This window comes from Microcaecilia unicolor, chromosome 3 (assembly GCF_901765095.1).
Source record: "Microcaecilia unicolor chromosome 3, aMicUni1.1, whole genome shotgun sequence".
NCBI classification, from domain to species: Eukaryota; Metazoa; Chordata; class Amphibia; order Gymnophiona; family Siphonopidae; genus Microcaecilia; species Microcaecilia unicolor.
Window position 1 is genome coordinate 216,797,814 of NC_044033.1, and position 15,908 is coordinate 216,813,721.

A 15,908-nucleotide genomic window follows, 5' to 3' on the forward strand; every position below is an offset into this window, starting at 1 on the left:
GCTACAATGTAGTAAATTTAAAACAAATCTGAGAAAATGTTTCTTCACTCAACGTGTAATTCAACTCTGGAATTCGTTGCCAGAGAACGTGGTAAAGGCGGTTAGCCTAGCAGAGTTTAAAAAAGGTTTGGACGGCTTCCTAAAGGAAAAGTCCACAGACAATTATTAAATCGGACTTGGGAAAATCCACTATTTCTGGGATAAGCTGCATAAAATGTTTTGTACTTTTTTGGGATCTTGCTAGGTATTTGTGACCTAGGTTGGCCACTGTTAGAAACAGGATGCTGGGCTTGATGGAACTTTGGTGGTCTGTCCCAGTATGGCAATACTTATGTATGTACTTATAGAATAGCGCATAGGCCGGGAGAGCACGTGACATTTAGGCGCAGCAATCTACACCACTGAAAACCTGGTGTAAATGCTCCTGCCTAAATTTACATGCATTCCCCTGAATCTTATAACAACGCGGGTGAATGTGATTGACACCCTTGTCACGCCTACACTCCTCCCATGGCCATGCCCCCTTTTCAGCCACGTGCATTGGAATTTATGTGAGCCTCTGTTTAGAATACACCTAAACAGAAGTACATAAGTAATGCCACACTGGGAAAAGACCAAGGGTCCATCGAGCCCAGCATCCTGTCCACGACAGCGGCCAATCCAGGCCAAGGGCACCTGGCAAGCTTCCCAAACGTACAAACATTCTATACATGTTATTCCCAAAATTGTGGATTTCTCCCAAGTCCATTTAGTAGTGGTTTATGGACTTGTCCTTTAGGAAACCGTCTAACCCCTTTTTAAACTCTGCCAAGCTAACCGCCTTCACCACGTTCTCCGGCAACGAATTCCAGAGTTTAATCATGCGTTGGGTGAAGAAAGATTTTCTCCAATTTGTTTTAAATTTACTACACTGTAGTTTCATCGCATGCCCCCTAGTCCTAGTATTTTTGGAAAGCGTGAACAGACGCTTCACATCCACCTGTTCCACTCCACTCATTATTTTATATGCCTATATCATGTCTCCCCCCCAGCCGTCTCTTCTCCAAACTGAAAAGCCCTAGCCTCCTTAGTCTTTCTTCATCCCCGCTATCATTTTAGTCGCCCTTCGCTGCACCTTTTCCAATTCCACTATATCTTTCTTGAGATGCGGCGACCAGAATTGGACACAATACTCAAGGTGCGGTTGCACCATGGAGCGATATAACAGCATTATAACATCCTCACACCTGTTTTCCATACCTTTCCTAATAATACCCATGGTAAATTCCAATTATGGCCAATTAGTGATGATAATTGGTTGTTATCGGCCAATTATCATGACTGAATGGCTCGTTACTCAATTGAGTGGCATGCGTACATTGGTTGCAGCCCCACAATTTAAAGCACGCTACTTGCTGCGCCTTATATAGAATTCGGGGTATTATGCCACCGCATAGTTGCCCCAATTTATGATGGAAATTAGATTCAGAAAATATTTCTTCACAGAAACAATGATTGGCACATAGAATGGCATTCCAGAGGAGGCGACAGAGTCAAAAACACTAATAAAATTTCAAGAAAGCCTGATGTAGGCTTAAGGGATCTGAAGAGTGAGGAGGTGACGGAAACCCAGAAATGGATTTGGGTCTGTAGGTTGGGGGAATGTACAGATGAGATGGGTTTTCCAGTTATCTGCATTCATAGGGTTACTATATGTCACGGTGGTGCCCATGTTCCATGCTCTCCTTCTTCTCGACACCTGGTGGCCAGACCTGGTGGCTGCAATGGACTGTCTGGTTACTGTCACCCGTTCCAGATTTCAGCCCAGTCCGGTCCAGATCTTCCGGGTGGCCAGGCTTGCTTGTTTTGTTTGAGCCTGCACAGCACCCATAGCTGCCTGGTGATTCCTGCAGCTGAGCCTAACTGCTACTGGGCTTATTAGCCATTTGGAAACTCTCTGCTTTGCCTTTGCTTCGTCTAAGGTCCCTGGTATGTTGGTGTGCTTTGTGCACTTCTGCCTAGTCCAGTTCTTGTTTGAAATCCTTGTTTGATTCTAGTTAGTCTGTGTGTAGTTTAACTTAGGTTTTATTGCTTATTTCCTTGTCTGGTTTTTGGTTGTCTGTGTTTTTTTCTCTGTGGCTGCTTGGCAGCTTTCAATTCTGATTCTCACCTGTCTGTGTTTCTTTCTTAGTGGCTACCTAGCAGCTTTTAGTCCTACTCTGTTGTATGTTGCCTGTTGGTATCCAGCTCCTGCCCTGTCCTGCAAAGTCCTGCCGGCCGCCTGCACCCAGGGGCTCAACTCCTGGGGAACGGCGGTCAAGTGCAGGTGAAGCCTAGCTGTTTCCTGCTCTGCCTGTTCCAGCTTGTTTGCCTCTGCTGCAACTCCAGTCCGGTGTTCCAGTCCTGTTCTGGCTTGTCTCTGGTTTGGGGTGGTTTTGCCTGCCGCTGCCGATTCAAAATGGCTGCCGAGAGTTGAAGCAGCCTCGCGAGACTACAACTCTCAGTGGCCATTTTGAATTGGTGCCGGGACCGTCAGTACTCAGCATTGCAAGGGGAACCGAATGCAGGGCAGCTATCCGGGCAGGAAAGAGGGGGCTCTTTCCTGCCCCGAAGTGGTCACTAGACCACCAGGGCAGTACAATAAGGGGAGGCTAGGATAGGACACCATTAGGCCCGCCCACCAGCCTGCACAGTTGTCCGGCCGTCCGGGTAAAACCGGACATATGGTAACTCTATGCATTCATATGTTAGATTTCTATTTGTATGGGCCAGGTTTTGTACAGTCCCTAAGATGGAAGGAGGCAAAGCTGGAAGGTGGACTGGAGAAAGACTGGCTCATAAACAGCCGGCCAGTTAATCCAGGAAACAGGTGACCATGTGGCTCTATTTTACATGGCACTTTTTCACCAGCAGGCGATGGGGTAACCAGAGAATCAGGGAGAAGTGCAGAATCTGAGAACAGCAAAGCAAATGGAAGTTGAATCCTTACCAGCCTCTGACGTCTGGTGCTGCAGGAACTGGCAGAGGAGGGCATAAGCTAGCAGAGACCAGAGTGGCACCAACATCCTGAAGGAGGAGAAAACCCAGTTACTGGTGTGTGTAATGGGATTTCTTCTAATTCTTGATCAGTGTACACCTCACCCAGACGAATTCCCCAACTGATTTCTTAGGACTGCCAGCCTGATAAGTACAAAAAAACAACTATAAACAAAAGAAGCTTCTCACGTTAATTAAATGTATTTTTACCGAATATGAAAAATAAGAAATTAGTAGTAGCAAATAAAAAGCAGGGTAATAAGGGATGGAGAAGTGGCCTAGTGGTTAGGGTGGTGGACTTTGGTCCTGAGGAACTGAGTTCGATTCCCACTTCAGGCACAGGCAGCTCCTTGTGAGCAGGGACTGTCTTTCTTCTATGTTTGTGCAGCGCTGCGTATGCCTTGTAGCGCTATAGAAATGCTAAATAGTAGTAGTAGCAGGGGCGTATCTGAACTGCGGCGGTAGGGGGGGCCAGGGCCAGAGAGGGGGGGCACATTATAGCCCCCCCCCCCCGCCGCCGCCGCCGCTGCCGCCATTGCCGATCCCCCTCCCCCCAGCCGCTGCCATTGCTAACCCTCCCCCTCCGTTGCTCGCCTACCTTCGCTGGCGGGGGACCCCAACCCCCGCCAGCCGAGGTCCGCGTCCTCCTGCCGCTGCCGGCTGCCTTTGGTCCTTTCATTCTTCCATTGAAGCTGGCGCCGACGAAAAAGTTTCTTTTGAATCTGACGTCGCTGCACGTTGCACGTTGTACGTGCAGGACGTCAGACTCAGAAACAATTTCTGAGTCTGACGTCCTGCACGTACAACGTGCAGCGACGTCAGACTCAAAAGAAACTTTCGTCGGCGCCAGCTTCAATGGAAGAATTAAAGGACCAAAGGCAGCCGGCAGCGGCAGGAGGACGCGGACCTCGGCTGGCGGGGGTTGGGGTCCCCCGCCAGCGAAGGTAGGCGAGCAACGGAGGGGGAGGGTTGGCAGCGGTAGGGGGGTCCAGGGCGAAATCTGCGGGGGCCCAGGCCCCTGAGGCCCCACGCAGATACGCCCCTGAGTAGTAGTAGCAAGTCACTTAACCCTCCATTGCCTCATGTAAGCCGCATTGAGCCTGCCATGAGTGGGAAAGCGCGGGGTACAAATGTAACAAAAATAAAATAGATACTATTGGAGATTCTACATGGAATGTTGCTACTATTGGAGATTCTACATGGAATGCTGCTATTCCACTAGCAACATTCCATGTAGAAGCCTGCGCAGCCACATTGGTGATCTGCAAGGGCCGACTTCTACATGGAATGTTGCTAGTGGAATAGCAACATTCCATGTAGAACCTCAAGTGGAGGAGTGATTAGGGTGGTGGACTTTGGTCCTGAGGAACTGAGTTCGATTCCCACTTCAGGCACAGGCAGCTCCTTGTGACACTGGGCAAGTCACTTAACCCTCCATTGCCCCATGTAAGCCGCATTAAGCCTGCCATGAGTGGGAAAGCGCAGGGTACAAATGTAACAAAAATAAAATAGATACTATTGGAGATTCTACATGGAATGCTGCTATTCCACTAGCAACATTCCATGTAGAAGGCTGCGCAGGCTTCTGTTTCTGTGAGTCTGACGTCCTGCACGTACGTGCAGGACGTCAGACTCACAGAAGCAGAAGCCTGCGCAGCCACATTGGTGATCTGCAAGGGCCGACTTCTACATGGAATGTTGCTAGTGGAATAGCAACATTCCATGTAGAACCTCAAGTGGAGGAGTGATTAGGGTGGTGGACTTTGGTCCTGAGGAACTGAGTTCGATTCCCACTTCAGGCACAGGCAGCTCCTTGTGACACTGGGCAAGTCACTTAACCCTCCACTGCCCCATGTAAGCCGCATTGAGCCTGCCATGAGTGGGAAAGCGCGGAGTACAAATGTAATAAAAATAAATAATTAAACATAAAACAAAGGGACTTGCCGTGGAAATTCACTCCTATTCCTTAGTATGCTGAGACAAAGTGAAGAAGACTGTCAGCGTTCCGTCCTGCCTTTCAGACCAGGCACTTAGACAGAGTTTCTCAGCCCAAAGAACTGGTTTTCCCAAGAATACATCATCTAAGATATGTCATTTGTTTGTCATAATTGCCACAAGGTACATAAACAATATTGCATTTCCTTAAAAGATACATTTCAGTCCTTTCGTTAATTAAACACATCCTCAGTAAAACATACATACATAGTAACACAGATGACGGCAAAAGAATCTTTATCTCACTTCAAAGGGTCAGGATCCAGTTTCCACCCTTGCATTCTCCTTCCCTTGGCTTTATGCTACAAGAATCTTGTCTCTCTCCCTCCATATCCATTGCTTTGCTCCCTTCAAATGCTAATTAGTTCTCAAAAGATGGAAACCTGCTGCAGCCAAGTAGTCTTCAAATGGGCTCTTTGAACACACCCATCAAAAACAGTGAATTGCATGATTCATTGTCTTTCAGTTACCTGACCAGAAGAGGGGAGGAAGGGGGGTGGTGCTTGCTGGCAACAAATGTCCTTGTTTGTTATTTTATAATCCACAGAAGAAAAACAATGTTTCCACACTTCACCATCTGTAGATTATGGGTAGGGGGTGGAGGAGTGGCCTAATGGTCAGAGCATCAGTTCTTGCAATCCAGAGGTGGCTGGTTCAAATCCCACTTCTGCTCCTTGTGATCTTGGGCAAGTCACTTAACTCTCCATTGCCTCAGGTACAAACTTAGATTGTGAGCCCTCCTGGGTCAGAGAAATATCCAGTATAACTAAGGTGTGAGCAAAATCAAAATAAATAAATTACCAGCTCTGGAACTACATGGTTTAGGCCTTCATAACTACACCCCCACCAACAGTGGCTTGGTCTCAATCTGAGGGACACCAACTGGATTTTGGGTCCCCAGGGAGTGAGAAATGGCTTTGTTTCTCTTTGTAGCTTTTGTAGGCTTTTGGCAGGTTTTAGGGGTGCAACAAGGAAGGAGGGAGGATAGGGTGGGGAGTAAAACCAGAACTGGTTCAGCTTATATCCCATAACCCACCACTGGACCCCAGAAGATCACATGATACCCACAAATGTGTATGTGACCGCAGTTGCACACCCCTGAAGCTGCCGATGGTGCAGACACAATACAGTACCTTGCTTTTTGGAGGAGACCGAGAGTGAAATGGTGTGATATGCATGGAGCTCTTCCCCACCCTGTTCTCCTGATGTCTCAGGATCCGGCTCCATAATGAAAGTCACAACCTGGCACAGATATCAGCTGATCTTCCCAGTGATGGGTATGATTTCAAATCAAGTACATTGAAATGGCAATTTAAAATCATTTTGTACGATTTTTGATTTGAAATGATTTTGATTTTAGATTTAAAATCACATTATCTTTTTTCAGTTACAAAATTAAAACTTATTTGCTGACAGATGTTGATTAGATCTTAGGATTCATGGATTTATTACTGTGATGGTCAATAACACCGATGAGATCTAAACTCAAGACAAAGTCTAAACTTGAGCCTAAGCTACCTAAGTACGTAAACCCTATTTATATATTAATTCTTGCTATATATGGACTTGCAATTTGCATGTTCGCACTTAACAATATTGACAGATTAGTCTATAATCCTGTCCCATGACAATTACATTTAATAATAGTACCTCGCTGTGCCGATTGATTTCAATTTGAAATCACAACTGGCTTACTAATTTTGATTTCAAATTGATTTTGTACTTAGTGATTTTGATTTTCACCCAACACTGACTCCTCCGCTGGCTGTTGAGAGTTGGGAGGTTGGTCTGAGATCCCCCTCTGTGCCTCTACTACTCCTGCGGTACCCTCTCCACTTGCCTCTTTTCTATCCCTACACCTACCTTAGTTACCCTCAGAAGGCCATCTGCACCCCCAGATACATTATGGTAATGTAAGGGGGATACAAAGGGCTCACTTTACTCCTCATTCCTTGTTATGCGCTTATTTAAAAAGTAGATTTCCAGCACCGCAAAGGGAAACATCAAAAAAAGACTTACGTGGTTGACGTGCTCGCTGACGGCGGTACGTATCGCTTGTTTACTCTTTCAAAAAATACTAGGACTAGGGGGCAAGCAATGAAGCTACAAAGTAGTAAATTTAAAACAACAGAAAAACCTTTTCTTCACTCAATGTGTAATTAAACTCTGGAATTCGTTGCCAGAGAATGTAATAAAAGCAGTTAGCTTAGCAGAGTTTAAAAAAGTTTTGGATGGCTTCCAAAAAGAAAAGTCCATAGACCCTTATTAAAACGGACTTGGGGAAAATCCACTGCTTATTTCTAGGTTACAACCAATCAATAGTAGAGTTCGAATAGTGCCAGATGGTCACAAGATTGCTTTGTTTTAGGGAAGTCTCATACAGTCACTAGGCAATTCTTTTATCATACATCTGGTATGCCTGATCGCTGTGACGATTATAATCATAGACATCCCCCAACCATCCACGACTACTGAAATAATTTTTAAATTATTTTTTGTTGCTTATTTTGTGGATAGCTAAATTTCTTTCAACTGACCAATATTGTGTCATTAATTCTAGTGGAGATGACTTCTGTATAACACTTATCTGTGCACTTAAACTTGTGCGATCCCAGGAGTAATCAATATCCCGACAGGTGCCTGTTTCGCTTCAGTGCTTTGTCAAGGGAAAATCCTGCTTAATCCTGAGTAGTAGGAGAGAGAGAGACTGATTTTCCTTTGACAAAGCACTGAAGCGAAACAGGCACCTGTCGGGATATTGATTACTCCTGGGATCGCACAGCTTCCTCTGCCATGTCCAAACACCAACTGAAAGGGTCAGCGATTGTTGCTTGTTCCTCTGTGCCTACATATGGGCCTCGCAAAAACTGCTTGCACGTGAAAGTTCTTGCAAGACTCACAATCATATGCAGAACAGGCGTCATTGTGCAATGGAAGCCGACCAAAACCAGTGCTTTGGTTCCAGTCAAAACTGAATCCATGGCTGAAATTCACCGCTCGGTTTTGGCAGGAAGCAAAGCCAAAACTGAAAACGACTTGCCCTCCCTGCCCGCCCCCTTCCTGGCAGAAAACATGCACCCCCCCCCCCCGCAGAAAATGGGTTACACTTTCCCCCCTCCCCGGCAGAATCCTGACCCCCCACCCCCCCAAGGCTGCCCGACTACCCTGGGTGCCAATCTCAAAATGGCTGCTGGGGCCTCCCATGGCTGTGTCGCAAGGCTGCCACAGGAAGTCTTGGCAGTCGGCGGAGGCAGTGGGTAGGAATGAGTGAGCTCCGTTCCTGTCCCTGAAGAGGCCACTAGACCACCATGGTTTATTAAGGTAGGCCTGGGGAGGGCCTACAGTTTGGTTGGGCACCCGGGAGGCCAGGTCTCTGCCGGTGGGAGGAGGGGGGCTGGACGGCAGTGCAACCTGTTTTCTGCAGGTTGGGGGTTGGAGATTGATCGCAGGTGTGTGTGTGTGGGGGGGGGGGGGGGGAGTTTCCGTTTCTGCCAAATGTGCAGTGGTCGGTAGAAACCCGAGCCCAGATTTTGGGTCAATTTCAGTACCGAATTAGAAAACGAAATTGAAATTAGGTCGGCCTCTATTCACGCGCACCTGTTTGTTACCTCCCGTCTGCCTTTGAAACTTACAGGGGCTTCCTTCTGCTTGCACAAGGAGACAAAACAAGCAGTTAAATCACATGAACCGGCATGACATCCGATCCACGAACAAAACATGTCTTACATTGGGAGTGCATTGAAAGCTCTCTGTATTGAACAAAACACTTCACTGAGCTCATTACCATACATCTGAATACAGCGTGTGGCCATGCCTTCTGCGTGTGCTGACTTGTGCGCACAAGCTCTTTCCATAATATAAGTGCACACATCGTAATAACTGCGCATTTAGGCTCACACACTATTTCAGGGGACCCAGAGAAAGGGGGTGGGAGGGGAGAGACAGAGAAAAGGAAAGACTTACCAGAGAACAATCAGGGTATAAGATTATGTATTGGTTAGCGTACATTTGGTCAGGGCTGCCGAGAGGGGGGGGGGGGGCAAAATTTCCCAGGCCCGGCCTCCAAGGGGGGCCTGGCACCGGGGTTCTCTCTCTCCTTCTCCTGAAGGGACCCGGGTGATTGCACTAACGTGATAACCCGGTCTCAGCACACAGACCCTGGCGCCGGGACCCCCTGGGAGGCTGAGGAGCAGATGCTCTGATGTAGGAGGGGGCGGGGGGGGGGGGCGGTGGTGGCCTGATTGACCGAGCAAGTAAGGGGCAGCAGCGGCATTAGCTGTGTCCCAAGTGGGGGGTGGGCGGCAGCTGCGTCCCAAGTGGGAGGTGGCTGCGACTGCGGCGGCCCTGCCCCGGCCCAGCTCTGTCTCTCTGCGACCCTGCATTTGATTTGTTAATGTGCCCTCAAAGTTTTAGTGTGCACTAAATCAATTAAACACGTGTTAACCCAGAATTAAGGTGTCTTAAGTTGATCAGCATGCATTAAAAGTTCTGAGGTGTGTTAAAATATTTTCATTAAAATGAATGCATGAAAAGAATAGGGGGGGGGGAAGCAAAATTATCCAAAAGGAGGAATGGGGGGGGGAGGGGAGAATTAACTTGTGTGTTTCCTTTCAGTAAGTGATAATTTTCTCTTTCCATATGTACCCCCCCCCCCCGTTATACTGAAGCCAAGTGTGGGAGGAACCCTGCATGGAAATGATCATGAGTCCATCTGACAGTGGAGGATGTCCTGATTCTGGAGTGGAGCTGATGAATTACTTTTCAAAGAAGGGCAGTGCTGTGAAACTTGTCCTTGGTAGCCTGTGTCAACAACGTCTAAACCCCCACCAAGTGACTGGTTAGAACTAAAGAGGGGTGCCTGCCGAGAAATCCTTGAGAGGAGAGCAGGATCGAAGTTGTTACTGTTAATCTCCTGAGCCGAATAGAGAAGCCTGGAGATTGGGGAGTTTCGCTGCAAACTGGGATTATGGGTAGGATGCTGTCTGCCCGCGGCTGGTAGTTCCTGTCTGGGTAAACCCCTGAAAGGCTTGGACAGTGAATACTGGGTCCTATTCTCTGATGATAAGAACATAAGAGTAGCCATATACTGGGTCAGACCAATGGTCCATCTAGCCCAGTATCCTGTTTTCCAAACAGTGGCCAAGCCAGGTCACAAGTACCTGGCAGAAACCCAAATCGTAGCAACATTCCATGTAGAACCCCAAAGAATAGCAAGGTTCTGGAATCGTAAAGAGTGACAAGATTCCTTGTAGAACCTCAAGGAATAGCAAGATTCTGGAATCCTAAAGAGTGACAAGATTCCATGTAGAATTCCAAAGAATAGCATGATTCCGGAATCCTAAAGAATGACAAGATTCCATGTAGAATCCCAAAGAACAGCAAGATTCTGGAATCGTAAAGAGTGACAAGATTCCATGCAGAATCTCAAAGAGTAGCAACATTCCATACTACAAATCCCAGGACAAACAGTTGCTTCCCATGTCTGCCTCAATAGCAGACTATGGACTTTTCCTCCAAGAATTTGTCCAAACCTTTTATAAACCCAGATATACTAACCGCTGTTACCACATCCTCGGGCAGAGCTCCAGAGCTTAATTATTCGTTGAGTGAAAAAATATTTCCTCAATATTTCCTCTTAAAGTATTTCCATGTACCTTTCTGGACGATACCTCCCGAGCGTGAACCTGCTTCTGGGTGAGAGCAAGTTACACACATTTTTTTAAAGTTACTTTGGCAACATGTGTACAAATCGTAAACTTCCTCAATCTTAAGCCAGAGAGACATCAGATATGTTGGGAGAGACACAGACAGAGATACACACTCATACAAAAGAGAGAGAAACAGAAACCAGAGGCATACAAACAGAAACAGCCAGAAACCAGAGAGACAGACAAGAGACATAAACAAAGCCACCCAGGCCAGTACCCAAACAAAGCCAGAGACAGAGAGACGCAGAAGAAGCAGAGGTGCTATCACAAACAGATCTGTCTGCACTGATAGGAAAACGAAACCAAAAACCGAGAAACAAAGCAGTACGAATTAAAAAACAACAACAAAACGTTTATAAAAATTCTTGTAGGGTGCATGGGTGTTGGGGAGTGGGAAAGAGGGGGCATTCCCTCCTCCTCATCTTTTTATTAAGATTTCATTTCAGAATTCTCCCTGTAAAAAAAAAAAGTCTCCTATTTTGACCGGCAGTCCTTTGCCAAGAAGGGAGTCTGAAAGGACTTTAGCCGTTTAACATTTTAACTTTTGCTGCCCTCCCCCCCCCCCCCCCATATATATATCTTCTAATATATAATATAAAACGCACCGTGAACGTTCTGTGAAGCCGGAAGCTTGAAGCCGGAAGTCTGAAGCCTTGAAGCCTTGAAGCCTGAAGCCTGAAGCCTTGAAGCCTTGAAGCCATCTGACGTCACTCCCAGGCTGAGGCTGAAGGGTTCGGGGATTCGTGGTGTGAAGCCTTCAAGCCAGCCAGCCGTCTCTGCCCCGCCCTCGCGACAAAACAAACAAATCCGGAAGCGAAACGTCAGGGAAGGAGGCGGCGCTCCCGACGTCTAGCCTTCCCTTCGCTGTGTTCCGCCTTCAAAACAAGGCGGAACACAGCGAAGGGAAGGCTAGACGTCGGGAGCGCCGCCTCCTTCCCTGACGCTTCGCTGCACGAACCGCCACGGAGGTAAAGTTAAAAAGAATTAAAAAAAAAAAAAAAGGAAGCATGGATGCGAAGGGGTGGGGGGGCATGGATGCGAGGCATGGATGCGAAGGGGGGGGGGGCATGGATGCGAAGGGGGGGGGAGGGAAGAAGAGGGCGGGCCAGGCTGGGACATGGGAGAGAGCGTAGCATGGATGCGAGGGGGGGGGGGGGTCATGGAAGGGCGAGAGGGGACTTGCTGGAAGAGGATGAATGGAGGCGGCAGGGGACAGAGGAGCATGGATTACAGAGCAGGCCTCAGGCAGAGAGGGGAAATGCTGGATAGGGAAAAATGGAGGGGCCAGGTGACAGATGAGCATGGATGGGCATGGATTGGAAGGGCAGGACTCAGGGAGAGGGGAATTGCTGGATAGGGATGAATGGAGGGGACAGATGGGCATGGATGGATATGGATTACAGAGCAGGCCTCAGGCAGAGAGGGGAAATGCTGGATAGGGAAAAATGGAGGGGCCAGGTGACAGATGAGCATGGATGGGCATGGATTGGAAGGGCAGGACTCAGGGAGAGGGGAATTGCTGGATAGGGATGAATGGAGGGGACAGATGGGCATGGATGGATATGGATTACAGAGCAGGCCTCAGGCAGAGAGGGGAAATGCTGGATAGGGAAAAATGGAGGGGCCAGGTGACAGATGAGCATGGATGGGCATGGATTGGAAGGGCAGGACTCAGGGAGAGGGGAATTGCTGGATAGGGATGAATGGAGGGGACAGATGGGGATGGATGGATATGGATTACAGAGCAGGCCTCAGGCAGAGCGGGGAAATGCTGGATAGGGAAAAATGGAGGGGCCAGGTGACAGATGAGCATGGATGGGCATGGATTGGAAGGGCAGGACTCAGGGAGAGGGGAATTGCTGGATAGGGATGAATGGAGGGGACAGATGGGCATGGATGGATATGGATTACAGAGCAGGCCTCAGGCAGAGAGGGGAAATGCTGGATAGGGAAAAATGGAGGGGCCAGGTGACAGAGGAGCATGGATGGGCATGGATTGGAAGGGCAGGACTCAGGGAGAGGGGAATTGCTGGATAGGGATGAATGGAGGGGACAGATGGGCATGGATGGATATGGATTGCAGAGCAGGCCTCAGGCAGAGAGGGGAAATGCTGGATAGGGAAAAATGGAGGGGCCAGTTGACAGAGGAGCATGGATGGGCATGGATTGGAAGGGCAGGACTCAGGGAGAGGGGAATTGCTGGATAGGGATGAATGGAGGGGACAGATGGGCAATGGATGGATATGGATTGCAGGACAGGCCTCAGGCAGAGAGGGGAAATGCTGGATAGGGAAAAATGGAGGGGCCAGGTGACAGAGGAGCATGGATGGGCATGGATTGGAAGGGCAGGACTCAGGGAGAGGGGAATTGCTGCATAGGGATGAATGGAGGGGACAGATGGCCATGGATGGATATGGATTGCAGGGCAGGCCTCAAGCAGAGAGGGGACATGCTGGATAGGGATGAATGGAGGGGGCAGGTGACAGACAAACATGGATGGCCATGGATTGGGAGGGCAGGGCTCACGGACAGAGGGGAATTGCTGGAAAAGGATGAATGGAGGGGGCAGGGGACAGATGGCCATGGATTGGGAGGGCACGGCTCACACTCTCTCTCTCATATACAATGTCTTTCTCACTCACACACTCTGTCTCACACTGTATCACATTCACTCTCTATGTGCCACACAGTCACTCACACACTCGCTTGGTCGCATGGATGCGAGGGGGGGGGGGGGGGTCATGGAAGGGCGAGAGGGGACTTGCTGGAAGAGGATGAATGGAGGCGGCAGGGGACAGAGGAGCATGGATTACAGAGCAGGCCTCAGGCAGAGAGGGGAAATGCTGGATAGGGAAAAATGGAGGGGCCAGGTGACAGATGAGCATGGATGGGCATGGATTGGAAGGGCAGGACTCAGGGAGAGGGGAATTGCTGGATAGGGATGAATGGAGGGGACAGATGGGCATGGATGGATATGGATTACAGAGCAGGCCTCAGGCAGAGAGGGGAAATGCTGGATAGGGAAAAATGGAGGGGCCAGGTGACAGATGAGCATGGATGGGCATGGATTGGAAGGGCAGGACTCAGGGAGAGGGGAATTGCTGGATAGGGATGAATGGAGGGGACAGATGGGCATGGATGGATATGGATTACAGAGCAGGCCTCAGGGAGAGAGGGGAAATGCTGGATAGGGAAAAATGGAGGGGCCAGGTGACAGATGAGCATGGATGGGCATGGATTGGAAGGGCAGGACTCAGGGAGAGGGGAATTGCTGGATAGGGATGAATGGAGGGGACAGATGGGCATGGATGGATATGGATTACAGAGCAGGCCTCAGGCAGAGAGGGGAAATGCTGGATAGGGAAAAATGGAGGGGCCAGGTGACAGATGAGCATGGATGGGCATGGATTGGAAGGGCAGGACTCAGGGAGAGGGGAATTGCTGGATAGGGATGAATGGAGGGGACAGATGGGCATGGATGGATATGGATTACAGAGCAGGCCTCAGGCAGAGAGGGGAAATGCTGGATAGGGAAAAATGGAGGGGCCAGGTGACAGAGGAGCATGGATGGGCATGGATTGGAAGGGCAGGACTCAGGGAGAGGGGAATTGCTGGATAGGGATGAATGGAGGGGACAGATGGGCATGGATGGATATGGATTGCAGAGCAGGCCTCAGGCAGAGAGGGGAAATGCTGGATAGGGAAAAATGGAGGGGCCAGTTGACAGAGGAGCATGGATGGGCATGGATTGGAAGGGCAGGACTCAGGGAGAGGGGAATTGCTGGATAGGGATGAATGGAGGGGACAGATGGGCAATGGATGGATATGGATTGCAGGACAGGCCTCAGGCAGAGAGGGGAAATGCTGGATAGGGAAAAATGGAGGGGCCAGGTGACAGAGGAGCATGGATGGGCATGGATTGGAAGGGCAGGACTCAGGGAGAGGGGAATTGCTGCATAGGGATGAATGGAGGGGACAGATGGCCATGGATGGATATGGATTGCAGGGCAGGCCTCAAGCAGAGAGGGGACATGCTGGATAGGGATGAATGGAGGGGGCAGGTGACAGACAAACATGGATGGCCATGGATTGGGAGGGCAGGGCTCACGGACAGAGGGGAATTGCTGGAAAAGGATGAATGGAGGGGGCAGGGGACAGATGGCCATGGATTGGAGGGCACGGCTCACACTCTCTCTCTCATATACAATGTCTTTCTCACTCTCACACACTCTGTCTCACACTGTATCACATTCACTCTCTATGTGCCACACAGTCACTCACACACTCGCTTGGTCTCATACACTCACTGAAACAGAGAATCTGTGTCTCACACACACTCTCTCTCTCGCCCACACACACACACTCTCACTCACACTGTGTCTCACATACACACTTGCACACACTCTCATTCTCACACACACACTCTCTCACAAACACACTCACACCCAGACTCACGCTCTCTCTCACACAATCACACTTTCACTCCGACTCTCAAACAGTCACTCTCACATACACTCTCCCAAACATACACACTCCGAGGAAAACCTTGCTAGCGCCCGTTTCATTTGTGTCAGAAACGGGCCTTTTTTACTAGTGTATATATAAAAGAAGGGGGAGGTGGAAATCAAATGTTTGGAGTTACTGCTCGTTTTGGTTTTCCTAAGGCTGAGGAGTAAGGGGGCAGACTTTCTTTTTGTCACTGATTTGAGAGGTATGAGCTTGGGAGATGAGGGTGGGAGGTGGGGTGGGGGTTCAGATATAAGTACCTACTGAGTCCAGGCACAGGCTAGAACTCATCTCCTCCAAAGCTACGATTCTTGTACCCTCTGCTTCAGATGCTGGCATCCTTCTTTCGATTTAGCAAGGCAGGAAGGAAAGGAACCGTGTGGGGGTTTCTGGTTTCTGTCTGTCCATTACACCTCCTATGTCACATGCTGTAGGTGGCAGAGCCAGGGATTGGCACTCAGTCATGTCATAGCCTCTCTCCTCCTCTACCCCGGAACTTCCCTGTTAAGCTCCCTGACTTTCAGGAAGCCAGAAGCAGCCTTCAGTCCACCCCACCCCACCCCAAAAATATAGTCCTGCCTGTTAACTCTTTCCTAGATGGCTGGTGAAAGTAACCAAAAAGGCTATGCTGTCCCTTTAGTCATTTTTGTACAAGTTCACTTTATTTAAGGGTGCAAAGATAAC

General features: G+C 49.0%; 2 protein-coding genes across 7 annotated transcripts in view; one reads left to right on the forward strand and one right to left on the reverse strand.

Annotated features, from left to right (window-relative positions):
• LOC115466310 (carbohydrate sulfotransferase 6-like) overlaps positions 1-15,908 on the forward strand; it is a 135,040-nt gene that overhangs the window by 49,936 nt on the left and 69,196 nt on the right. The gene's annotated exons all lie outside the window — the stretch shown is intronic.
• Positions 1-15,908, reverse strand: part of LOC115466308 (butyrophilin subfamily 2 member A1-like) — a 61,356-nt gene that overhangs the window by 32,432 nt on the left and 13,016 nt on the right. For 3 of the 6 annotated variants that reach the window (XM_030197479.1, XM_030197478.1, XM_030197474.1), the window contains exon 2: positions 2,969-3,045. In XM_030197479.1, the coding sequence (XP_030053339.1) occupies positions 2,969-3,045 (77 nt within the window). Of the gene's footprint in view, positions 1-2,968; positions 3,160-15,484; positions 15,708-15,908 lie in introns of those variants that run through there. The other 3 variants (XM_030197477.1, XM_030197476.1, XM_030197475.1) reach the window with 3 other exon arrangements.